Here is a 27,310-nt window from a genome sequence, read left to right on the forward strand (position 1 = left end):
ATCAGGATCTTTTCAAATGAGTCAGCTCTTCTCATCAGGTGACCAAAGTATTGGAGTTTCAGCTTCAACATCAGTCCTTCCAGTGAATATTCAGGACTGATTTCCTTTAGGGTGGACTGGTTGGATCTCCTTGCAGTCCAAGGGACTCTCAAGAGTCTTCTCCAACACCAAAGTCACATGCATGGGATCTTTTGAGGGAGGCCATGATCTTAGATTTTTTTTAGTATTGAGTTTTAAGCTGGATTTTTCACTCTCCTCCTTCACCCTCATCTAGAGACTCTTTAGTTCCTCTTCGCTTTCTGCCATTAAGTGGTATCATCTGCATATCTGAGGTTGTTGATATTTCTCTTGGCAATCTTGATTCCAGCTTGTAACTCATCCAGCCCAGCATTTCACATAATATGCTCTGTGTATAAGTTAAGCAAACAGGGTGACAAGACCTTTGTGATACTCCTTTCTCAATCCTGAATCAGTCAGTTGTCCCATGTCTGGTTCTAACTTAGACTTCTTGACCTGTATACAGGTTTCTCAAGAGACAGGTAAAGTGGTCTGGTATTCTCATCTCTTTAAAAGTTTTCCACAGTTCGTTATGATCCACACAGTCAAAGGCTTTAGCACAGTCGATGAAACATAGGCAGATGTTTTTCTGGAATTCCCTTGCTTGTTCTATAATCCAGTGAATGTTTGATCTCTGGTTCCTCTGCCTTTTCTAAACCCAGCTTGAACATCTGGAAGTGCTCGTTTCATGTAACGCCGCAGCCTAGCTTGGTGGATTTTGAGCATAATGGTACTAGCAGGGGGGGCTTCTTTGGTGGCTCAGATGGTAAAGAATCTGCCTGCAATGCAGGAGACCCAGGTTTGCTCCCTAGGTCAGGAAGATCCCCTGGAGAAGGGCATGGCAACCCACTCCAGTATTCTTGCCTGGAGAATTCCATGGACAGAGGAACCTGGTGGACCTATAGTCCATGAGGTCACACAGATTCATATACACACATACACACCCTTACTTTTGATTAGCTGAACTAAAATTTTGTCAATTTTGTTAATGTTTTCAAAAAGCCCCCTTTGGTTTCATTGAATTTTTCTCTGTTGTTTTTCTCTTCTTAATATCATTAATTTTACCTTTATTATTTTTTTGCCTGCTTTGTAGTTTGTTCTTTTTTAGTATCTTAAGTTGGAAATTTAAGTTGATGATTTGAGTCATTTTACAGCTATAAATTCCCTTTAGCACTGTGTTTTCTCTATCCCATAAATTTTTTATGTTGTGCTTTTGTTTTTATTCATCTCAAAGTATTTTATGATTTCCTTGTGATTTCTTCTTGATGAACTCATTGATTGTTTAGGAGTGTGTGTTTAATTTCCACATGATGTGCCAGTGCTCCACATTTTGTTTTGTTATTGATTTCCAGTTTCATTTCATTGTGCAGAAATATAGTTTGTATGAATTCAGTCCTTTTACATTTATTAAGACTTATTTTGTGACTTAACATATGGTTTATCCTGGAGAATGTTCCATGTGTACTTGAGAAAAATGTGTATTTTGTTTTTGTTGGATGGAGTGTTCTGTACATAGCTATTAGGCCTAGTTTGTTTACTGTTATTCAGATCTTCTGTTTCCTTGTTTATCTTCTATTTGGCACACCCATAATTTAAAGTGGGGTATTGACATTTCCAACTATTAGTGTTGAATTGTCTACTTCTCCCTGTAATTCTGTCAATTTTTGCTTTGCATATTTTGGAGCTCAGTTGTTAAGTGTATGCATGTTTATAATTTTATGTTTTCTTGATGTATTGATCTCTTATCCTTGTAAAATGTCTTTCCTTATTTTTATCAACAATTTTTCTCTTCAGGTATCTTCTGTCTGATAACCATCTCAACTCTCATTTGATTTCTGGTTTCATGGTGTCTATTTTTCCATATTTTTCCTTTGAACCTTTTTTGTGTCATTGAATCTAAAGTGTGTCTCTTATAAACATCATATGGTTTCATCACCTTTTAATCCATCTTGCCAGTGTCCTCCTTTTAAATGTTCAAGTAACATACATTTAACATAATTATTAATCTAGAATTTACATTTTGCCATTTTGTCCTTTTTTGTTGATATATCTCATGTCTTTTTTGGTCCTTTATTTCACCATTACTGCTACTCTTTTTGGTTAGAATAATATTTCCTAGTATATCATTTTAATTTCCTCTTGGTTTTTAATTATATTTGAGTTATTTTCTTAGTAGTTGTCCTGAGATTATAATTAACATGTTAATTTATAAGTTTAGTTCAGATTATATACTAACTTAATTTCAATAGTATACACAAACTTTGATCCTAGATAGGTCTGTTTCCTCACCCTCCCCATCATTGGGTTGTTATCGTCATATAACATATGTCATTATACATTGTATGCTCATCTTCACAGGTTTATAATTATTGCCCTATAGAATTTACCTTTTAATTAATACTGGAGAAAAAAGTTAAGAACAAAAAAATACACTTAAACTATTCTTTATATTTATCTATGTGGTTACCTTTCCTGGTGCTCTTTATTTATTCATGTGGATTGATTTACTGTGTAGTATTCTTTCATTTTAGGCTGAAGGACTCCCTTTAGCATTTCTTGATGGGAGAGTTCTACCAGTGATGAACTTCAGTTTTTGCTTATCTGAGAATGTCTCAATTTATCCTTCATTTTTGAAGGATAATTTTACTGGCTATGGAATTTTTGTTTGATAGGCTTTAGCTTTCTATATTCATTTCTTTGAATATGTTAATCCTTCTACTCCACCATCTTGAAGGAGGCATCACTACGAACAAAGTTAGTGGAGGTGATGGAATTCCAGCTGAGCTATTTCAAATCCTGAAAGGTGGTGCTGTTAAAGTGCCGCACTCAATATGCCAGCAAATTTGGGAAACTCAGCAGTGGCCACAGGACTGGAAAAGGTCCGTTTTCATTCCAATCCCAAAGAAAGGCAATGCCAAAGAATGCTCAAACTACCGCACAATTGCACTCATCTCACACGCTAGTAAAGTAATGCTCAAAATCACTGCAGACAGTGAGTGCAGCCATGAAATTAAAAGACACTTGCTCCTTGGAAGAAGGACTATGACAAATCTAAACCGCATATTAAAAAGCAGAGACATCACTTGGCCAACAAAGTTCTATATAGTCAAAGCTATGGTTTTTTGAGTAGTCATTACGGATGTGAGAGTTAGATCATAAAGAAGGCTGAGTGCTGAAGGATTGATGCTTTTGAATTGTGGTGCCAGAGAGTCCCTTGAAAAGTAGGGAGATCAAACCAGTTAATCCTAAAGAAAATCAACCCTGAATATTCACTGGAAGGACTGATGCTGAATCTGAAGCTCCCATACTTTGGCCACCTGATGCAGAGAAATGACTCATTGTAAAAGACCCTCATGCTGGGAAAGATTGAGGACAGGAGGAGAAGGGGGCAACAGAGGATGAGATGATTGGATGATATCACTGACTCAATGGACATGAGTTTGAGCAAATTCTGGGAGATGGTGGAGGACAAGGAAGCCTCACATGCTGCAGTCCATAGGGTCACAAAGAGTTGGACGTGACTTAGTGACTGACAACAGCAACAGTGTTAATCCTGCTGCCTTTTAGTCTTCCTGGTTTCTGTCAGAAACCAGCTGTTACTCTTATTTGGATCTTTTGTATGTGAGAGTCACTTTTCTTGTGCTTTTAAGATTCTTTCTTCTTGGCTTTTGACAGTTTGATTGTAATCTGTCCAGGTGTTGATCTGTCTCATTGAGTTTGTTATACTTGGAGTTTGAAGAGCTTCATCTTTTTCATCAGAATTAGGAAGTTTCACTTATCATTTCTTCAAATATTATTTTTGTTCTTTTCTCTTTTTGCTCCTGGAATTCTCAATATGTGCATGTCTGTACATTTGATGGAGTCCCACAGGTCTTTTATACTTTGTTCATTTTCTTTCTTTTTTTTCTTTGTTTTTCAGACTGGATTTCACTTGAGCTGTTTCACTATTTATGAGTCTACCTTCCATGTGTTTAAATCTGCTGTTGAGCCCTCCTAGTGATTTTTTTTCAGTTGTTATAATGGCATTTCTCAACTCCAGAATTTCTATTACATTCTCTCATATAATTTCTATATTTTTATGCTATTATTTATTTGGTGAAGCATCATCCTCATAATTCTTTAATTTAATTTCTTTTAAATCTGTGAACATATTTAAAATAGCTGATTCAAAGTTTTTGTTTAGAAAATTTGAGTTTCCTCAAGTTTAGTCTCTATTGATTCCTTTTTCATCGCTGTGATATGTATATAATTTTTGTTGAAAACAGACATTTAAGAGAATATTATGTAACAAGTCTAAAAATCACTTGCTTCCCTGCTCCCTAAAGTTGATTGTTGTTTGTTTCAGTTCAGTTAGTTTAGTCGCTCAGTTGTGTCCGACTCTTTGTGACCCGAAGGACTGCAGCACACCAGGCCTCCCTGTCCATCACCAACTCCTGGAGTTTACTCAAACTCATGCCCATTGAGTCGGTGATGCCATCCAACCATCTCATCCTCTGTCGTCCCCTTCTCCTGCCTTCAATTTTTCCCAGCATCAAGGTCTTTTCAAGTGAGTCAGCTCTTTGCAGCAGGTGGCCAAAGTATTGGAGTTTCAGCTTCAGCATCCGTCCTTCCAATCAATATTCGGGACAAATCTCCTTTAGGATGGACTGGTTGGATCTCCTTGCAGTCCAAGGGACACTCAAGAGTGTCGGAGAAGCCAACACCACAGTTCACAAGCATCAATTCTTCAGCGCTCAGCTTGCTTCATAGTCCAACTCTCACATCCATACGTGACTACTGGAAAAACCATAGCTTTGACTAGAAGGACCTTTGTTGGCGAAATAATGTCTCTGCTTTTTAATATACTGTCTAGGTTGGTTATAACTTTTCTTCCAAGGAGCAAGTGTCTTTTAATTTCATGGCTGCAATCACCATCTGCAGTGATTTTGGAGGCCAGAAAAATAAAGTCAGCCACTGTTTCCACTGTTTCCCCATCTATTTGCCATGAAGTGATGGGGCCAGATGCCAGGATCTTAGTTTTCTTAATGTTTAGTTTTAAGCCAGCTTTTTCACTCCTTTCATGTTCATCAAGAGGTTCTTTAGTTCTTCTTCGCTTTCTGTCTTAAATGTGGTGTCATCTGCAATATCTGAGGTTATTGATATTTCTTCCTGCAATCTTGATTCCAGCTTGTACTTCATCCAGCCCAGCGTTTCTCATGATGTACTCTGCATATGAGTTAAATAAACAGGGTGACAATATACAGCCTTGACATACTCCTTTCCCTGTTTGGAACCAGTCTGTTGTTCCATGTCCAGTTCTAACTGTTGCTTCGTGACCTGCATACAGATTTCTCAAGAGGCAGGTCAGGTGGTCTGGTATTCCCATCTCTTTAAGAATTTTCCATAGTTTGTTGTGATCCACACAGTCAAAGGCTTTGGCATAGTCAATAAAGCAAATGTCGACGTTTTTCTGGAACTCTCTTGCTTTTTCGATGATCCAGCGGGTGTTGGGAATTTGATCTCTGGTTCCTCTGCCTTTTCTAAATCCAGCTTGAACATCTGGAAGTTCACAGTTCATGTACTGTTGAGGCCTGGCTTGGAGAATTTTAAGCATTACTTTACTAGGGTGTGAGATGAGTGCAATTGTGCGATAGTTTGAGCATTCTTTGACATTGCCTTTCTTTGGGATTGGAGTGAAAACCGACCTTTTCCAGTCCTGTGGCCACTGCTGAGTTCTCCAAATTTTCTGGCATATTGAGTACGCACTTTCACAGCATCATCTTTTAGGATTTGAAATAGCCCAACTAGAATTCCATCACCTCCACTAGCTTTGTTTGTAGTGATGCTTCTGAAGGCCCACTTGACTTCACATTCCAGGATGTCTGGCTCTAGGTTGGTGATCACACCATCGTGATTATCTGGGTCGTGAAGATCTTTTTGTATAGTTCTTCTGTGTATTCTTGCCACCTCTTCTTAATATCTTCTGCTTCTGTTAGGTCCATACCATTTCTGTCCTTTATTGTGCCCATCTTTGCATGAAAAGTTCCCTTGGTATCTCTAATTATCTTGAAGAGATCTCTAGTCTTTCCCATTCTGTTGTTTTCCTCTATTTCTTTGCACTGATAGCTGAGGAAGGCTTTCTTATCTCTCCTTGCTATTCTTTGGAACTCTTGCATTCAAATGGGAATATCTTTCCTTTTCTCCTTTCACTTCCTTTGCCTTTCACTTCTCTTCTTTTCTCAGCTATTTATAAGACCTCCTCAGACAACCAATTTGCCTTTTTGCATTGCTTTTCCTTGGGGATGGTCTTGATCCCTGCCTCCTGTACAATGTCTCCAACCTCTGTTCATAGTTCTTCAGGCACTCTATCAGATCTAATCCCTTGAATCTATTTGTCACTTCCACTGTATAATCATAAGGGATTTGATTTAGGTCATACCTCAATGGTCTAGTGGTTTTCCCCACTTTCTTCAATTTAAGTCTGAATGTGGCAATAAGGAATTCATGATCTGAGCCACAGTCAGCTCCCGGTCTTGTTTTTGCTGACTCTATAGAACTTCTCCATCTTTGGCTGCAAAGAATATAATCAATATGATTTTGGTATTGACCATCTGGTGATGTCCATGTGTAGAGTCTTCTCTTGTGTTGTTGGAAGAGGGTGTTTGCTATGACCAGTGTGTTCTCTTGGCAAAACTCTATTAGCCTTTGCCCTGCTTCATTCTGTACTGCAAGGCCAAATTTGCCTGTTACTCCAGGTATTTCTTGACTTCCTACCCTTACATTCCAGTCCCCTATAATGAAAAGAACATCTTTTTTTGGGTGTTAGTTCTAGAAAGTCTTGTAGGTCTTTACAGAACCATTCAGCTTCTTCAGCATTACTGGTTGGGGCATAGACTTGGATTACTGTGATATTGAATGGTTTGCCTTGGAAACGAACAGAAATCATTCTGTCGTTTTTGAGATTGCATCCAATTACTACATTTAGGACTCTCTTGTTGACTATGATGGCTACTCCATTTCTTCTAAGGGTTTCTTGCCCACAGTAGTAGATATAATGGTCATCTGAGTTAAATTCACCCATTCCAGTCCATTTTAGTTTGCTGATTCCTGAAATGTTAATGTTCACTGTTGCCATCGCCTGTTTGACCACTTCCAATTTGCCTTGATTCATGGACCTAACATTCCAGGTTCCTATGCATTATTGCTTTTTACAGCATCGGACTTTACTTCCATCACCAGTCACATCCACATCTTTGGCTCCATCTCTTTATTTTTTCTAGAGTTATTTTTCCACTGATCTCCAGTAGCATATTGGATACCGACCGATCTGGGGAGTTTATCTTTCAGTGTTCTATCTTTTTGCCTTTCCATACTGTTCATGGGGTTCTCAAGGCAAGAATACTGAAGTGGTTTGCCATTCCCTTCTCCAGTCGACCATGTTTTGTCAGAACTCTCCACCATGACCTGTCCGTCTTGGGTGGCTCTACAAGGCATGACTCATTTCATTGAGTTAGACAAGGCTCTGGTTCTTGTGATCAGCTTGGTTAGTTTCCTGTGATTGTGGTTTTCAGTCTGTCTGCCCTCTGATGGAGAAGGGTAAGAGGTTTATGGAAGCTTCCTGATGGGAGAGACTGACTGAGGGGGAGATTGGGTCTTGTTCTGATGTGTAGGGCCATGTTCAGTAAATCTTTAATCCAATTTTCTATTGATGGGTGGGGCTGTGTTCCCTCCCTGTTATTTACCTGGGCCAAACTATGGTGAAGGTAGTGAAGACAGACCTCCTTTAAAAGGTCCCATGCATGCACTGCTACACTCAGTGCCCCCAGCCCTGCATCAGGCCACTGCTGACGCACGCCTCTGCCAGAGACTTCTGGACACTTAACTAGCAAATCTGGGTCAGTCTCTTGTGGAGTGGGATCACTGCTCCTTTCTTCTGGGTCCTAGTATGCACAAAGTTCTGTTTATGTCTGCCCAGAGTTTGTTTCCCAGTCCTGTGTAAGTTCTGGCAGCTCTGTGGTGGGGTTAATGGCAACCTCCTCCAAGAGGGCTTATGCTGTACCGAAGTCTGCTGCACCCAGAGCCCCTGCCCCTGCGGTAGTCCACTGCTGACCCGTACCCCCACAGGAGCCACTCAGACACAGTTCTGTCTCAGTCTCTGTGGGGTCTCTGGGTCCTGGTGCACGCAAGGTTTGTTTGAGCCCTCTGAGCGTTTCTGGTGGGTATGGAGTTTGATTCTAGATGCAATTTCGCCCCTCCTACCGTCTTGCTGGAGTTTCTCCTTTGTTCTCGGACACTGTTTGTTTAGTGACTTTTTGAAACTAATTCTGTGAAGTCTATATTCTTTCTTGTGTGTGCTTTCTGCTTAGTGGTCAACTAATGATGGAACTGAAGTTTCCTTAAATGCCTTCTCCCAGTCTTTGTCAAGGGATTCTGTGTGCACTTTGGGACACACCTTCAATGTTGAATCAGGCTGTTAAAAGCTCTTGACCTAACCTTTACATTCCGCTTGTACAGAGCTTCAAGGTCAGGTGGAGGTGAATGCTTAGGACTCTTCAGGTCCTTACTGAACATAACCCTGAGCATGAGCATGACCTTCTAGATCCCCAGGATATCCTTGAGTTTTTCTAAGCACCTATGGACATCTCATTCCTTAGCTTTTCCTACTAAGTTTTTTGGGTAGCTGAAGGAAATGGCAAACCGCTCCAGTACTCTTGCCTGGAAAATTCCATGGATGGATAAGCCTGGTAGGCTCTGTTGTAAAATTTCATAATGATGTGACGTGAAGTGGCCTTTTTGTACTCATTGAGCTGGGCCTTTTAGAATTTCCACTGTTTCCTTGGTACTTTCTTCTTTTCTGCTTATCTTTCTGATAGTTATAGCTTCGAAAACTCTGGGCTTCATGAAATGGCCCTCTAATTTATTCTTATCTTTTCTTCTTGTCTTTTATATCTTTAACTTTTCATTCTACTCAGATTTCTTGACTTTGAATTCCCAACTCTTATTGAATTTTTATTTCTATTATCATAAATTTCCCAGGAACTATTATTTTTATTATTTTTTCATAGCATTCTGTCCTGGTTTCCTCTTTTATCACTCTGAGGATAGTAATATTAGTTGCTTTTTAAAAAATTAATATGCCTCAGCTCTCTGTACTGTTTCCTCTGAACTTTTTTCTATTTATCCCTCTTGGCTATTCATATAAAAGGATGAATCACAAGAAAAAAAAAAAAGAAAAAAAGGATGAATCACAAATAAACATATGGCAATATCACCTGTTAGCTAAAAAACTAATATGAATATGTCACTTTTTTCCAGTCCAGATGTTAATATGTGTCTTTTGGTTAGTTACATGTCAGCTACTTGCTCATTCAGGTTTATTTGATTCAAAATAAGCCGCCTGTCTTCTGCTTTGGGCCGACATCTGTGCTACAGCAGGGTCTTTCTCATACCTTTTCCTGCTCCTGTTTTATGTGCTTGAGCATGCTGGTCTGCAGCTGCATTCCTTTACTTGTGGTCATCCATCACTGCATGGATCAGTATTCACTGAGCTCTTAGGCACTCAGAGACTTGTTCTGTGCTGGTTGACAGGCTTTGCTAAGGGAGTCTGCCTGTTTGGTGTAAAGAAATGTTCATGATAACCCAGCAGTTACACTCCTAGATATATACCCACAAAGCTTGAAAACAGGTATTTAAGCAATGAGTGTTCATAGTAACATTAGTCACAACAGCCAAGAGCTAAAAACAACCCAGATGTTCATCAGCTGAATAATAAATCAACAAAAATGTGGTATATAGTGGAATATTATTTGCCCATAAAAAGAGTGAGGTATTGCTGCATGCTACAACATGATTGCTACAACATTAAAAATATGTCAAGTAAAAAAAAACTAAACACAAAAGGCCACACATTATATATGATTTCATTTAAATGAAATGTCCAGAACAGACAAATATATTAAGGACAAGAAATACATTAGTGGTTACTTAGGAGTGTAATCAATTAGGAGTCCAGGGTTTCTTTTTGAGGTAATGAAAATATTCTGAAATTGACTGGGGAAATGGTTGCACGTACCTATGAATGTAGGCATACCTTGCCTTGTTTTACTTAATTGCACTTTGCAGATACTGCATTTTTTTACAAATGGAAGTTTTGTGGCAATCCTGCATTGACCAAGTCTGTCAGCATCATTTTAACCAACAGCATTTGCTCACTTCATTTCTCTGTGTCACATTTCAGCGATTCTTGTAATATTTCAAACTTTCTCATTATCATGTTTGTTATAGTGATCAATGATCTTTGATATTATTCTAATTGGTTGTTTTTTATTTTTAAATTAATGGATATGTACATTTTTTAGACCTAATGCTTTTGCACACTTTATAGACTACAGTATAAATGTAAACATAACTTTTATAGGCACTGGGAAACCAAAAAATTCAAGTGAATCGGTTTATTGCAATATTTGCTTTTTTGTGGTGTCTGGAACTTAAACTTGCAATATCTCAGAGGTATGCCTGTTTGTTAAAAAGCCACAGAGTTGTACACTTTTTTGAAAATTTCATTGTTTATTTTTTTATATTTATTTTTGTTTATTTGGCTGTGCTGGGTCTTAATTGCAGCACATGGCATGCAAACTGTAGCTGCGGCATGTGGGATCTAGTTCCCTGGCCAGGGATTGAACCCAGGCCCCCTGCATTGGGAGTATAGAGTCTTAGCCACTGGCCCACCAGGGAAGCCCCTGAATCGTACACTTTAAATGGGTGGATAGTATAGTATGTGAATTATATTTTCATCAAGCTGTTTTAAAAAAGCAAAACTCATAAGGGTCTTGAACAGACTGTTCCAGAAGTGTTTGTAAAAGGTCTTAGCTGTATTAGGCTCTACCTCTTCAAATCCAGGTCACATGACTGCATCTACCCTTGTTAGCTCTTTACATAGAGCTTTGAACCCCATCCCTTACTCTAGACTTTCAGGATCAAGACCTGGATTTTTTTCCCCCATTCTTTTCGCTGTTCAAATTATTGACATTTCTAACTTATTATCCCTCTGCTAAGTTAGAATTATTTTTTTCTAACTTTCAAGTCTAACTGCTCTTTCAGATTTGGTGTTTGGTCCAATTGCAATAAGTGACATAAGTATTATAGCCACATATCTGATAAATTAAAACTTACACATCTTGATTCATTCACTGTTGGCAATTTTTTTTAATATACCTGACCTTGAAAACACTGTTGTATAAGAAACTTCGGGAGCTATGGGTGAGTTCAAGGTTAGTAAATTTCCTGCCTTCAGAACTGTCATCAAGTTAGTAATGGTTCGTTTCCTTGGACCTGAAAATCCACATATGTTAGCCAGGGAGCCTAGCGTTATGAGAACCAGGACCCTGGGGATGGCAGGTCTCAGTTGCGTGACATTGAGAAGTGGTGGTTTCATGCACCGAGGAGAAAACTTTATAAGTAATTGGCAAACTTCTCTTCCTCCGCCTTCCTGTTGACATGACTCCACACCACCCTCCACTTTCACATTCTCTTTCCTTTCCCTTGACATAGTCTTGTGTTTCTATGATTCTCAAATTTTTCTTCAAATAGTCTTCAAAGATTTTTTAATTTCCTCATCTCTTTCACAATATATTTGTCATCAGAGTGCCGTTCTTGAAGATACACAGACCAAATGTCTGTCTCTTCATTATTCCCTCCTTCCCTTTCCCCTAAAGAACTCAGGTTCTCTGGTATAATATCTGTTAACAAGTTTCGTGGAAACACTTTTTACCACTTTAAAACTGGCCCCAGCTTTGGTTGCAATGTATTATTACATTTTTGGCTACAGAGCAAAAGCAGTTACCTTTATCAGTTTTTAACTATGCTCCTATGGCTTAGATGACCCCTTTACCTCTAATGAGATGGCACTTTTCAAAGGCACCTCTGGCCTTTCTGTTCCACTCTGCTTTTATCCTACTGTCCCATGGCTAGAAATCACTTCTTGTGTCATCTCTGCTGGATTGCTGTACTATTTCTGGCCAGAAGGTTAAGGAAAATCACAAAATATTTGTTGAACTGTACCTTCTTATCTTAGTATCTATTCTAATTTGTTTTTAACTTACTTAATATTTGTAGAACCACGCTTCTGATTCTTGTTACCAGTAAATATGTAGCAGAGCATTAAATTGAAGGATGAATAATTAACAAATTAAAATTCCCAGAGCCCTTTATTCATCTTACTAAAATAAATTTCTTCACAGGGCTTCAAATTCATAGCCAAGAACAATTTCAAGCATAATGCTACATACAAGTTCCTAATAATGTTCTTGTATATTTTTATACTGCAATTATCTAATTATAGACATATCAGAGGCAAGTCTTCAAATGGCATTTCAAAGCAGATTTTTATTTTAAAAATATCTGTGAATTTCTACTGTGAGAGTAATATATGTGTGTGTGTATACATACACACACACACACACACACAGTTTTTTGACTCAGCTGACACGAGTTTGAGCAAGCTCCGGGAGTTGGTGATGGACAGGGAAGCCTGGTGTGCTGCAGTCAATGGGGTCGCAAAGAGTTGGACATGACTGAGTGAGTCACTGAGCTGAACTGAAAGTATTTTGAGACTATAAAAACTAAAAAAAAAAAAAACAACCAAAACTCAACTATATGTTATTGAGCAACTAACACTATAAGCCATTCAAATGGACTTTTTATTACATATAATTCAGTATGGTTTTTATTTATATAGCAATACGTTAAAAGCAGGTTTGTTTGAATATCACAACCATGTTAATATTATAGATAGTAGAATCAATTTAGATTTTGTGACAAGAGAAAATAGCTATAGTAGATTAAAAGACAAAGCTATACAATGTGTTGTTGCTGTTCGATTGCAAAGTTGTGTCCAACACTTGTTGATCCCATGGACTGCAGCACTCCAGGCTCCTCTATCCTCCACTGTCTCCTGGAGTTTGCTCAAGTTCATGTCCATTGAGTTGGTGATGCCAATCCAACTATCTCATCGTCTGCTGCCCCCTTCTCCTGCCCTCAGTCTTTCCGAGCACGCGTATCTTTTTCTGAGTTGACTCTTCGCCTCAGGTGGCCAAAGTATTGGAGCTTTAGCATCAGTCCTTCCAATGAATATTCAGGGCTGATTTCCTTTAGGGGTTATTGGCTCGATCGATTGGCTTGATCTTGCAGTCCAAGAGACTCTCAAGACAAGCTAGGAAAATATGTTCCATGTTAATTGAACATAATTGACATAATGAAGACAATCTGTAAATAAATTACCAAATTCAGTATAGCGTATGATTTGAGTTGGAAAAGGACATAAGAACAACACAAAAAACTGTGTCCTTTATAACTCACCAGAAAGTTGTCTGGGAGACTATGCTGTGAAATTGATGAGACTCTTAAAACACAATGAAATGGTTCTATTTTTTCCTCCCTGAAAATGAAAATTATACTTTTTTACAATAATAGAAGTAATTGTGGGAAAAAATTAAGAAACTAAAGCCCCCAAAGAAGAAAATCACTTATAATTCCATTGAAATAAAATTGTATTTATTCATAGACTTCTGTAATTTTTATGGAATTAGAATGTTATAAATGCTTCTCCATCTTTTTGCTACTTAACAATATTTTATGAACATCCCATGCCAATACATGTAGTTCTACGTAATATTTAATGGCAAGATAGTATTCTATTTTAGAATGTATATTAGTTTACTTAAATAGCCCCCTGTTTAGGTGATAATCCAGTTTTAGCTGTTCTACACAGTGCTGTGATGGATATTCTCATACATACTTTGCATGCTTTTCTCATAATTTTCTTAAGATAAACATTGTTGGGTCAAAGGGTACATGCGTGTTTAATAGGGTTGCCAAACTGCCTGTCAGAGAGGAATTACAAATTTGTTGTTATCCAAGATAAGCTAAACCCGTTCCCTATTGTGTCCTGCATCTTTAGTGTGACTGCAGTAATTACACAAAACCACAGCATTGAAAGCAGGCTTCCCAGGTGTCTCAGTGGTAGAGCATGTGACCCATCTCTTTTGGGAGATGCAGGTTCAATCCCTGGGCTGGGAAGATCCCCTAGAGAAGGAAGTGGCAACCCACTCCAATATTCTTACCTAGAGAAGCCCATGGACAGGGGAGCCTGGCAAGCTACAGTCTATGGGGTTGCAAAAGAGCCAAACATGATTTAGCCACTAAACAACAGCATTGAAAATTTATATCACAGTGGAGTTCTTTATATCTTAAAATTCTGTGTATCACAGGGATTAAGTCCAGCAGTGGGGGAAATGTTTATGTTTGTAACTTGGATCGCCTGGTGTTCATTTTGAAAAGCAGGGCTCGTCAGCCACAGTTAAATGGTGACACCGCATGCATGGATGTTTTGCTGTTTCTTGGACTTGGTCACAGGGCATAATCCTTTCTCTTCCTAGATGAGTGACCGAGGAGGTGGTGTTCCTCTGAGGAAGATTGACCGACTCTTTAACTACATGTACTCCACTGCGCCCCGGCCTCGCATGGAGACGTCCCGAGCAGTGCCCCTGGTGTGTGACCACAAAGTCGTGAAGTGGGTTTTTGTGACTTGGTAAAATAGAGGTTACCACATAAATCAGTAAGCCATTGTGTGGGGTTCACAAACAGGATGAAGGGAAGCTATTAGAGAAAAACAGCAACAACACTTTCCCCTAAATTTATAGCTTTTGAAATGCTTTTTTTAAAATGATAAGGGTTTTAGAGTTCTTATTGCCAAGCTTGATAGTGGTGGGTCAGTAGTGTCCATGTGGTAAACCACATTTTGATATACTGTTACTAATGTGAAGTCTAAATTACCAGCTTTACTAGTATTTTGTCAACACTGATTCAATCTTTAGTATTTTTTTTTCCCCTCAAGTACTTGTAATTAGAAAGACTACATATTTGAGGCCCAGAAGTAATACTAGAGTTCTAATCAGTTTAATCGCCTGTGGCTCAAATAACAATTGTGTTGATGGCTTTAAAAAAAAAAAATCAGTCACCTCTTTTCAGATTAGTAAGATTCGCTTTTGAATGGACTCAGTCCTGGTCCTCCAACCCTCAGAAAAGTGCTTTGCCAAATCTCTCACCCAAAACTCTTGTTGTTCCAGGCTTTGAAGGTTCTCTGGCATATACACTGGAATTATTTTGTAATATGATGAAAAAAACAGTCTAAGATGGGTTTATTTTAGACTCTTTCCTAGGAAGTCACTGAAAGGACTTCATTCAAACTGCACGGCACATTCTAGTTAAACAGCACAGATGTCTTACCAAACCTTTTAAATGATTGCTCTAGCTGAGATATGGGTAGGCATCCATGTGCCCAAGGACAGAGAAGGTGAAATAAACATGAGTGTCTTCTTAGATTCTGGTTTTACTCTAAGAAGTGGAGAAAAGGGATATGCTCCTTTTGTAGTAAACAGATTTTGTAGAGTTTTTGTGGAGAGCAGCAGAGCGTCCTCGTCCAGACTCTAAACTTAAAACTGCTCCGTCCTCAGCCCCACCACATCCTAGCCGTTCAGCCGTGGGAATATCATTGACCCTTCAGTACCACAGTTTCCCCAGCCTTAAAGGTTGAATTATTGTGAAGATGAAGTTAATATATGTAAGCACATTATTTAACAGTACCTGGTGCATAGTAGATGCTGTGTAAGTGTTGTTGTTTAGGATGCAAGATTTATATGAATTTCTAAGAAAAACAGGAGGATTGACATGACACAGGCTGCCCACACACCTCTGCAGCCTTCCCGAGAGTAAGCCTGTTGTTGAGCTTTTACAGAGCCTCCTTCCTGCTCTCATGACCCCTTTGTAAGTGGACCAGTAAGCAAGCACTGGGGCAGCCATCAGGTCACACTGATTACTGAGAGCTGTCTTCACGTGGGTGCCTTCAGGTGCGCATCTGCGTGGACAGAGTGTCTTCATGCCGTAAGCCCATTCAAAAAGGACTATCCACATTTCCCTCTTCCTCGTCAGTTATCCAGTTTTGTTCTTTCCAAGTCTCTGACCAGCCAGCCCATTTGCCGCTGCCCGTGGTCCATGTAGGTGTTCCACTCCGAGTTCCACCCACTGGTAGGATCTGCTTTCAGTCCTGTCTTTCGGGCCTGGCCCTGAGAGGTTGCAGTGACAGGGCAGTCCGCTTTTGGCTGGTGTGGGACGCTGTGCAGACCCAGCAGTGGGCCAAGCCCACAGTGTTAGTTAGCGTTAGTTAGACAAAACTTAGTTTCTTCCAACTACTTACAGGGAAGCCTGAGGGGTCCGCAGGTGTGTGGTTGAGGGAGAGGCAGTGATGAAGTAGATCAGGTACTGCGGGATCCTGAGCCACCTGCTCATGCAGAAATGGAACCAGCTAATGTATCAGTCAGAGTCTCACTTGGAAAGAGATAGTTCAAATTATGATAATTCATGGAAGGCTTATCTATAAAGAGACTAATTACAGAAAGAGGGATGGGATAGTACAGGAATCCAGGCTAGCAGCAGCAGAGCTGTCGCCACCTGACTGAGGGAGAAGTCAGCAGAACCCAGAAGGGAGTGTTAGAGAGCAGCTGCTTACTCCCCAGGGCCTAGCCCGCCCAGGAGAAGGGGGTGATGACCCTGAATGGCTCCCTGCGAACCCCTGCTGGGTTCCCCATTGGCTAGACACAGAAGCGGAGGGCACAGAAACCCACCCACATCAATTCAGGTCAGCCTCCCAGGACAAGGGGAAATGTGGAGAATGGCTAGTTTATTTGGAGGGGCAAACAGAAACTCTGGTTTAAGAAGTCAAGTAAAAAATGGTGGAGGTAGATAAGGCCAGAGCCTGGATTTGTTTGGTGCTATTGCACCAATTCTGGAATCACATACACTCTTCACTAAACTATTATATGAAATGTCATTAAACACCTGAGTTGGTGATAAAGAAACCTTTTTTTTTTTTAACACTTATCCAAATGTTCTGCTTCATATTAAAGAATTGATAGGATTTATCCGGGTAAAAGCCATTCCAGATACTGGGAACAGAATGAGCAAAGACACAGCTGTGAAAAATAACATGATGTGCTTGAGGAACTTAGGAGCAGGAGGTTTACTTCAGCTGGACTGGAAAGTGGGAGGCACAGACCTGATCTTGTTAAATCTCGAAAGCTCTCTTTTAGAAGCTTGGATTTTTATCTCAAGGCAGTGGGTTGGAGATGGTGAGGGTCAGTGGGTGTTGGGGTGCTTTGAAGATTTTTAAGTGGGGGAGATGACCTGTCAGTGAGTATTAAGAGAGTAGACCTATTAGGGATCTCTCCAGGTTCAGAACTCAGGCTGGAATTCATAGTATGAAGTCATGAGATGTATCTGTTAGGTTGCCACCAGGTATTCTTCTACTCTTGCTCCTGAAAGAGAGAACATGTTTTAAATTATATCGCTGAAAGCACTATAGGGATACTCTGGAGCAGGCCAGTAAAGAAGAGAGAAGCATCCTTTTTCTAGACCCCCACAAGTTGTTCTACAGGAAAAAGAGGAATTTCAAATGACCAGAGGGAAGCCATCTAATACAGTGCTCAACTAGGCTGCAGCTTGATCACTTTTACTACTTGACTATTAACAGATCTTTTAGATGCAGGCTCTTAATAGCCCTGGGATACTCCAGTAGCATTTATTTTAACTAGAAAAGTATTTCAGTGTGTGGCTCTCTGAATAAAATTTCATTTTTCTCAAACAGGCTGGTTTTGGTTATGGATTGCCCATATCACGCCTTTATGCGCAGTATTTCCAAGGAGACCTAAAGCTCTATTCCCTAGAGGGCTATGGGACAGATGCAGTCATTTACATTAAGGTAAAGACCATAGTCTTCTGGACTTAATGGCACTTCTGGACTTTTTGATTGTAAGATACCAGTATTTAACTGTAATGAGACTTTCTTCTACCTCATGCTATTAAAATGCAAACATATGTGTTTTGTTTCTTTTTTTTTAACAAGGCTCTCATCTGTTTTGACAAATGATCTCTTTGTGGGAAAGAAATACTCTTACCCATAGTGATCAGTACCGTGATTGTTAGTAGAAGAAAAATTGGGTTAAAGTGGGCAGTCAAAAGTTATGTTAAAATTAAACTTGTAATTTAAGATGCTTAAATGGACATTGATTGACCAGTCTTTGATATACTTGCTAAGGCCTTTCATTTGCATATGGGTCTTCAGATTGAAGTTTTAATTGTCTTTCTTACAGAAGCTATACCTACAATACATTGTTTTGCTTTCTTTAATCAAAGAAACAGCCAAGTGCATAATCATTAACTGATTTTTATGCAGTTCCTTACAGTTGTCTTCTCTTTTTTTGAGAGCAGTTTTTATAGAACTTCCCTTCATGAGTCTTTATGAAACGTCATCTCAGTTTTCAGAGAACCTTCCCCCCACGCCACCCCTGCATTTTTGTGTGCTTGGTTAAAAGCAGTACTTCGATTAAGTAACAGTGACAGATTTAAGTATAGTAACAAATTTAGGAACAATTGCAGGTGATCCTTGGTAGGCATACAGCTCACCTGTGGAAGCAGACTCACCTGGGATGTGTTTATCTGACACATCAGCAAATATTACAGGGACAGAAAGCCCTCAGCCCCACCAGTGTGCTGGATTAGCTCAGCAGCGGACTGGTGGTAGGTACCTCCATTTTTAGTGACTCTAGTTAACTCTTATTCTGGCCACTAGATGGCACCTATTTGATAGGAAATGCTGAAGACTTTACATTAGAAAAAGTAAATTTGTCTGAAAATAAGTTCTTTGAAGATAATAGTTTTCTTTCTTAACCATCTCATTTGTGAGGAACTTAAAAATATTGCCTTCATGTTGCCCTTTTTATCATCAAATATAATGTTTTTGTTTGTTTTTGTTATAGATCAAGGAGTTGTGGCAGTTCTGGCATAAAAAAATAAAAGTATAGGTGAAAGATTTTTAGCTCCATTTTGGAAAAAAATAGAATACAGGAGGTCTTACAGAATAATTAAAACTAAGGTCCTTCCTTACCATTATTGGAATGAAACTTCTAGTTTAATATTTTCTACATCTTAGGGAATACTTTTTGCTTAAAGTTAAAATCTTAACAACTTATCCTAATTTGAAGATAATGAGGAACGTAGTTTATCTCAGTGATACACAGGAACCTGAAATAGAACAGTGACTTAATGGCAATAATGTTGGAAATATGAAAATACAGTCTGCCCTCTTTATCCCCAAGTTCTGTATAGATCCAAGCATGAATCAAAAATATTTGAAGAAAAAAATACCAGAACATTGCAAAAAGCAAAACTTGATTTTCTTGCACATCAGCAACTATTTACATAATATTTATTGTATATGTATAGCATTTACATTGTGTTAGCTACTCTAGTTAATCTTGAGATGATTTAAAGGGTCCAGGAGGATGTGTGTAGATGATATGCAGATACTGCAACAATTTTTATATAAGGGACTTGAGCATCGGCAGCTTTTGGTATCCATGTAGGGTGGGGAGTGATACTGAGGGTCAGCTATGCATGATGTGGAAATCACATATGCTCTAACTAAAATTGGTGACTTTAATGGTAGGAAAAGACACAGGCTCAAACCCAGATTTCATTAAATGCTTTTACATTACATATATTAAGGTACCTATGTGAATTTTTATGCTTTTATACTTAACTGACTTTTTCAACTTCTGTTGATCAAATTTTATAAGAATGTCTGTCACACTTGTGTAAAACTCCAAACCAGCAACTTTTAGGCTGGTGAGAGAATTACTGCATGCAATAAACTCAACATGCACACTCAGCAGTTGCCATAAGCTTTTAGTAAGTAGCACGTTTCAAATGTGTGCTCTGTTTTAAACTGTATGTAGATGGTTTTATGATTGATAAAATACAAATCCAATATAGAGTATGGTTTAATTTGTAGTAAAATTTTTGCCATTGTAGATTTTTCTCAAATAATGGATTCCCCAAAAAGTGCCTGACTTAGCTCCTGCTTTTCCTCTCAGGCTCTGTCAACAGAATCAATAGAAAGACTCCCGGTGTATAACAAAGCTGCCTGGAAGCATTACAACACCAACCACGAGGCTGACGACTGGTGTGTCCCCAGCCGAGAACCAAAAGACATGACGACATTCCGCAGTGCCTAGACACACTTGGGACCCCTGAAAAATCCGGATGTGGCTTTTTATTAAATTTGGAAGGGGTGGTATCAGAACCACGTTATACCAAATACTTCGTGCGTCGTGTTCACAGTTAACTATTTGGATAGGTAGAATAGGTGGAAGATTAATTTCATTTACACTTGTTGAATCTCGTAAAGGACGAAGTTGTACCTATTTTACACCTATATTTTCACAGTTAATTGAACATATTTTTAAGCAACAGTAGTTTTGGTCAACTCTCTCTTTACAGTAGACTTCAGAAGCATGAAAATGCATTTCTACAGGAAGCTGTGTGGTTGTTTTTTAAAAAATACTTTTATGTCTACTAGAAGCAGTTCCTTAATATGGAGTAGCCGGTTAGCCATTTTTCTGTTTTAGAGGAGTTCTGCCAGATTTTATTTAGTAACGACAGATGCAATTAGAATGATCCTCAGACTATGATTAAGGCAACAAACAGGCACCCTGTAAGTGTAGAACCAGCCACCTTTCAGCATCTACATGCATTGTCTTCACTCTGAAGTTAATTCATCATTTTTTAATTTTATTGCAAAGGATTGTAATGACTAGTTTCCTATGGAGTTAAGCCAAGATCATGGGCAGTCTACTTTGAATGTACTTACGATTAATGCAGTGGAAAATTTTTGTACTAAAAATGACCGGCTGCTAAAATTCTAAATTGAATTTAAGAAATTGAGGGCAGAACATTGAGTCCTAGAAACTATACTAATGATTGTTGAGATTACCTAGGGGAGCTTTTGAGAAGGTTTTTCTGGGTCCTACTCTAGACATACAGAATCAGACTCTGTAGCCATAGCCCAGAAATCTCAATTTTTAAAACACTTCCTAGATGAGTCTGATGCCTTGCCTAGTTAGAAAATCACACTTTTAAAGTGAGTAATGATGATACCACATTTGCTAAAGCAATAGATCTTTAGGTTTTGGTTTTCTTCTATGGAAAGGTCAGACTTCTGGACTCTAAGAGACACAAAATGTTGCAATTAGAAGCATAATTAGAAGCAGGAGACAGGTTGACAACAGGAGAAGAGTCACGGAACCAAAGGATTAAAACCATAAATGCATAAGTATTGACGAAAAACTTGTTATAAAACTTATCTATCTATACTTTATCAGGATATCTATATTCATCAGGAAAGAAGGCACCTTGGGCTTATCAAAAAAATCATTTGCATTCATATGGTAATTTGTAGTATACAAATTTTTGGTATATCTGGTATATAATGATAACTCTGTCGGGCTTAAGAAATACCAAACAGGTGGTATCATCTTCGTTTTGAGACTCAGAGTATGGCCCAGAGCTGCCCTGATGGAGTCAGGTATCAAGCAATATCTGCCAATCACCGTCAGCTACCTAGCCTAGGAGACCAGGATGCTGCCAGACTTAAGTTGTTAGTCTTCCTTCATCTTTCAAGGTGACAGGGAAATACATTGAGAATAAATTTTAAAGTAAGATTTTAAATGTTAAAAGAACAGCTACAATACTTAAATGGGGAAATTTTTCTGGAAAATGCAAGTTGAAACACCTCATTCTCAAAAGGATTATGTAAGCTTAACAATTCTACACAAATTTGTAAATGGGAAGGGATGTTAAAGGGCTGTTAGCCCGGGATCCTCAGGTAAGAGAGGAGGATCTTGAGGTTCCAGGTGTGTGGGGTTTGTCCAGGGCTGGTAAGCTAATGTGACCGAACATTGGGAAAAGATCTTTGACCTATTACTCCTTAATTATGCATTTTATGAGAAACAATAGGATATGCCAGTGGATGATTTGTGTTAGTTCAATGTGTTACAATTTTTTAGCTTAAAATTACACTTTTCTTGTAGTGATGAAATATTTTAAAATCCTCTGAATCAAAGCTTCCCTTTCTTTCCTAAATGAAATATTTGTACAACTGACATAAACTTGATATTTTTATGAAACAACCCTCCCCCCAACACACACAAAGTGAAAATTTCTCTCTTTAAGAGGTAAGAAGTGGTGTTTTCAAAGGAGAAGTGAAATCTTTTCCTTTTTAGCTTCTTTTTAAGGTATAATGATTTTTTACTTTGTTACTGTGGTTAAGGGACAGAAAATCACATACAAAAGTATTTGGGGAGGGGGATGCTTTCTCCTAGTTGGTTTTAAATTACTGTGCTACCTGAGAAGTTTTTTAGAGTCTTACACTCTGTTTCCCACCAGCATTTATTATGATGCTATGTAGATTTTAAAAATATACTGAAGGGTAAGAAGTGATACTAAATGATTTTTTGTAACCTGGGCATTTAATGAGTGTGCCAACATTTTTTAGAAAGAATCACAAAAAAATATCCTGCCCTATAATTAAAATATCAGCTGGCTTTAGATGTCTTCATACTTATTAGTAATCACTTTCTTGCACTGTGAAGTTTTTACATGAAGATGTTGAAGTGGCAGTCTACCCTATTATTTTTTATAAAATGATTTGTGTATGGCAATAAATTGAAAACATGGATCAACTCTTAACCTGAAAATAAAGTGACCCAATTTAGGTTTTTAAAAATATACTTGTTTTAAAAATAAAGGTCTCTTTCATCATCAAGAGTCAGCATTTTGTAAATATACAAGAAGTCGCAGGTAGCTGGCTCATACTGCCCCTCACTACACTTGGTAGAGGGAGTGTTTTGAACTGAGATTTCCAATGTGTGTATTCTGATGGCAAGAGCAAGTGGTAGAGTTCGTATGGATTGAGTTATGCTAGATTTCCATTATCCACACATCTACAGATGACTAACTTACTACGTAAACAAACATTTTCCACCATGTGATTTTTTAAGAGGTTATATGAGTGTACACTTTTAATAGCTTTTCACAGCATAAGTGTGTAGGAAAAGGCTTAATTTAACCAGCATTGCCCTCTGTACCAGCTGTAAGTCCGAATTAAACTCCTTTAATCCAAGATAGGTCCCTGTCCCATTCCTGATTGATGGGATATGACCATCAATCGTCCCTTCATTGTTGAAACCAACAAGTTCCATAATAGGACTGTGTAAGTAAAGACCAGGGGAAAGACTTACTAGTGTTATGGGCCCTTTGTGGCCTTGTGAGCAGCCAGTCAGAGAGGAAGCCAAAAAACAAGTCAAACAACTTCAACCTGTACCTTCAACTTCTGTGCCATAACTGTGAAGTTTTAACAGATGAGCAATGAGAGTTGTGTTATGCTGGTTTGCCAACAGCTTTTCTTGAAGAAACTTTTTTTCAGCATACTGTATATGATTCATTTCTGGCCCCCCAAATGACTTTTCTTATAGTTAAACCCAGTGCACTTGAAAAAATGTGGTGTGAAGGACTTTATATATATCGAAAAAGAATACACCACTGGTTTGCTTGGTCCTGGCATTCTTACACTCCTGCACCTTTTGTTCTACTGCACATGTGGAGAGAATTAGGCATATCGTACCACACGCTCTGCACATTCCTTCAGCAGTCATTAACCATAGGCTTCTAACGTAAGAGACAAGAATGCCAGTTTTTGAAAATTGTATAACATGAGATTTAGTCTGTATTCATATATGCATGTGCTTATCAAATAGTAAACAATATATTATCATCATTATTATTACTATTAACACTTTTCCTCACTGGTGCCAATATCATAATTAGTCCAACTATATTATGTTCAGAATGGAGGTTCCATTTTCGTGGAGTTTGGAATGTGTGTCTTAAGTCCCTTCATCCTGGGGCAAGATTGCCAGTTTTTGCTGCAAAACTTGTCTTTTCTTGTCTTGGAAAAGCTGTTATTTATACTGAGGAATAGTGGCAGCTATCTTTTACTTTGTTAGGAGATTTTTAAGCAAAACTATACAATGTTCATCCCACTAAGGTCAACCAGAGAGCTTCCATTTGAATGTTGCATTCACTCAGTTATTTTCTGCAAGTGGATGAGTCAAGACAAATCAAGACAATGTGCTACAGTTGTCACATAGAATATTGTCAGTGCTTCAAAACTATAAAATTCCCATACCACAAAAAATTTCAGGCCAATATCACTGATGAACATAGACACAAAAGTAAAATACTAGCCAATAAAGCCAACAATGTATTAAAAGGGTCATACACCGTGATCAAGTGGGCTTTATCCCAAGTGTGCAAGAATTTTTCAATACCCGCAAATGAATCAGTATGATACACCACATCAACAAACTGGAAGAACTAAAATCATATGGTCGTCTCAGTAGATGCAGGAAAATTTCCCCCAATTCAACACCCATCTATGGTAAAAGTCCAGAACATGGACATTGAGGGAGCATACCTCAACATGATAAAGAACATACACGAAAAACCCATGGCTAACATCATTCTCAGTGAGTGGTGCAAAGCTAAAAGCATATCCTCTGAGATCAGGAACAAGACAAGAAGGTCCGCTGTTGCCATTTTTATTCAACCTAGTTTTGGAAGTCCTAGCCACAGCAATCAGGAAAAGAAAGAAAGAGACTCCAAAGTGGAAAAGAAGTAAAACTGTCAATTTTCATAGATGACATGATGGTATACATAGAAAATTCTAAAGATGCTACCAGGAAACTATTAGAGCTCATCAATGAATCTGTTTGATAAAGCCAACCCTCTCTAGCTGTGGAGTGGCAAATTAAATTCTGGAGAAAAAGTTCCCTTTCATCTCAAAAGGGACCCTCAGTGACCAACAAAATAACCAGTAGGAACAATTATTAGTTTGGTGATAGTTCATTTTCTGTGGTGCACAGTTGACCTTGATTATTGTTACTGGGTCCCAATATGTCTTCACAAGGACTTAGTTAGCCAATGGGAAGGTAGAGCTAAGTCCTTGTAAGCAATGCCCGTCAAACTTTAATGGACACGTGAATCACCTGGAAATCTTGGGAAAACAGATTCTCATTCATTAGCTCTGCAATGAAGTCTGAGATTCTACATTTCTAACGAGCTTCTAGGTAATACTGATGCTGCTGATCCGCAGACCACACTTTTAATAGCAACAATTTTAAAGCCTGTGGGATAAACTGCTCAGCATCCAAAAGGACCAACTGGAGAGGTTAAACTGGTTGAAGTATGAGTAGGGAGTCAGATATAGCTAGTAATTTGATTCTTAGAGTGTTAAGAAGGACTAGGAGTGATCTATTCCTGATATCTGGAGTACTTAGTGGGGTATACCCATGAACTTGAAGTCCTATTTCTATTTGTTAACTTATTTTTGGTGAAATCTCAGTTTTAAGGATCTTACCCAGTGGAACATGTAAGTAATGAAAGTCCCAGTTAATGCAAGGAAGTGAGTCTCGTGTGTAATGTTTATCTTCATATCCGTTTCATAGGAGAGTCATGGACCCTATAAGAGATAACAGGAAATAATAGCAACTCCACTAGCATCCCATTGTCTTCTGGTGGTGGTAAGCATGGACCCAATCCTTAAAGCTGTGGCACTTTTCAGCAATGATGGGGCAAAGAGAACTTGGGATGGCCCCTTAAGCAAGGTCCAAGTGATAGTTTCTCTGGTGAACCTAGATGGTGGTTCAGTCTCCAGGATGTGTGTCCTGGAATAACACATCAAGGTCAGCTAATAATACCTCATATCTGTGACTGGAGCACTTCATTAGTGTTTTGCAATAATGCAGCAGATGATTGCAATGAGTTAGCATAGTCAAATACATGACTATCCTGTAAGTCGTTAACTGCTAAGGGTATGGTAAAGGAGATTTTGTTTATAATTTGGTTAGAAAACTGATGCTCTTGTCACTGTTAATGGGAAAAGATATTAAAATCAGTATCTGGAAAATTCATACTGAGATTTTGGTTGTGATGTGTTAAATTTGTAGATCAATATGGGGAAAATTTCCATCTTAACAACATTGATACTGTCAGTCTATGAACATAATACATCTCAATTTATTTAGATTGATTTTGGTTCCTTTCAGTGTTTTGTAGTTTTCAGCATACAGATTCTAACATATTTCATTAGAATTAAACATTTAATTTTTGGAACTATATCCTTTAAAAATATTTTTCTTTCCAGTTGTTCCCTGCTCATACATTTCACCCTTCAAATCTCAAGTATATCCCCTCAAAACAAATCATGCCTTCTGGGGTTTTACTGAGGACTAGACATAGCAGAATAAGATAGTTCCATCTGTGTTAACTTGGTCCTTGATGTGGTTCATAATTGAGTAAACAGCAGCATGTCCAATCTACTGTTGGGCTGCCATGAAGTTGCCCATGCCTTTCTTTCTAGCCCTCTCCTCCTTGACTACCAGTTGTTTACTTCACTTGGGAGGGATCAACAGTATCATTTTGCTGTCTCACCCCAGGGCTGTTTGAATTTTCTTGTCTTGTACCACAAGTTGGTATGATCAGACTACTTTTCTAGTTCTGCTTTAACTGAGAATGGAGGTTTATATTGATTATGTCTTTATCCAAGCATCATCTGGGGCACTCATCTCTGATACCCTCTGCCACTCATCTCCAAAATGACAGACAGGAGATGACATTATTAAGCAAGTATAAGAGGTTCAAGATTTCAGCCCAAAGCCTGTGAGCCAGATTATACTCTGTGTGAGCATAAAATTCTATATTTTTATAGATATAAAGCCACTTAGGGGAGGGAGCATCAAGATGGTGCAGTGGGAGGACCTATAGCTCACCTACCCCCCTAAACACATCAAAAATATAGCTCCATGTAGAACAATTCTCTCATAAAACCAGTTGAAAGCTGGCAAAAGACCACTTACACAACCAAAGCTGAAAAAAGATTTTCGTGTAACTGGATAGGACCAAAAAAATAAAAGGCATCAGGTTGGGATCCGCACCCCTGGAAGGGATCTGTGAGCAGGGAAGGTCCACATGGGCAGGCTCTCGCCCTGGGGAGTCCCCTTGCCTGCTGCGAGGTCTGTGGGTCAAAGAAACTGGAGTGGCCCAGACTCTGCTTGCAAGGCGTGTGTACATGTTGCCTTGCCAGCAATCACAGTGGAGAGAGACCAGCGCTGACAGCTGCCACCTCACCACCCTTCTCAGTCCCAGAGGTGTGTGGAGCAGGGCCGCTAGAATGGAGAGCAGGTAGACGTTAAGTCTTCAGCAGAGAGGCCCTGGGATAGGACTCTGTCTAAGTGTGGAGACAGCCTGCAGGGCCTGGGGTGTGGTT

At 38.8% G+C, this 27,310-nt stretch overlaps 1 protein-coding gene and 1 long non-coding RNA gene across 4 annotated transcripts in view; one reads left to right on the top strand and one right to left on the bottom strand.

The window, feature by feature from the left end:
* Positions 1–22,750, top strand: part of PDK1 (pyruvate dehydrogenase kinase 1) — a 41,441-nt gene extending 18,691 nt beyond the window's left edge. The window contains exons 9-11 of the mRNA XM_043487729.1: positions 14,472–14,582; positions 17,735–17,848; positions 20,022–22,750. Of these exons, the coding sequence (XP_043343664.1) occupies positions 14,472–14,582; positions 17,735–17,848; positions 20,022–20,162 (366 nt within the window). The 3' untranslated portion in view covers positions 20,163–22,750. The remainder of the gene's footprint in view (positions 1–14,471; positions 14,583–17,734; positions 17,849–20,021) is intronic.
* Positions 12,798–27,310, bottom strand: part of LOC122453648 — a 32,321-nt gene continuing 17,808 nt past the window's right edge. The window contains exons 2-5 of one of the 3 annotated variants that reach the window (XR_006273129.1): positions 17,147–17,405; positions 16,289–16,419; positions 13,393–13,471; positions 12,798–13,246 (exon numbers count right to left, since the gene is read on the bottom strand). This is a non-coding gene — a long non-coding RNA (uncharacterized LOC122453648). Of the gene's footprint in view, positions 13,247–13,392; positions 13,472–16,134; positions 16,420–17,146; positions 17,406–27,310 lie in introns of those variants that run through there. The other 2 variants (XR_006273128.1, XR_006273127.1) reach the window with 2 other exon arrangements.

The sequence above is a fragment of the Cervus canadensis genome, chromosome 15 (assembly GCF_019320065.1).
Source record: "Cervus canadensis isolate Bull #8, Minnesota chromosome 15, ASM1932006v1, whole genome shotgun sequence".
Lineage (NCBI taxonomy): Eukaryota > Metazoa > Chordata > Mammalia > Artiodactyla > Cervidae > Cervus > Cervus canadensis.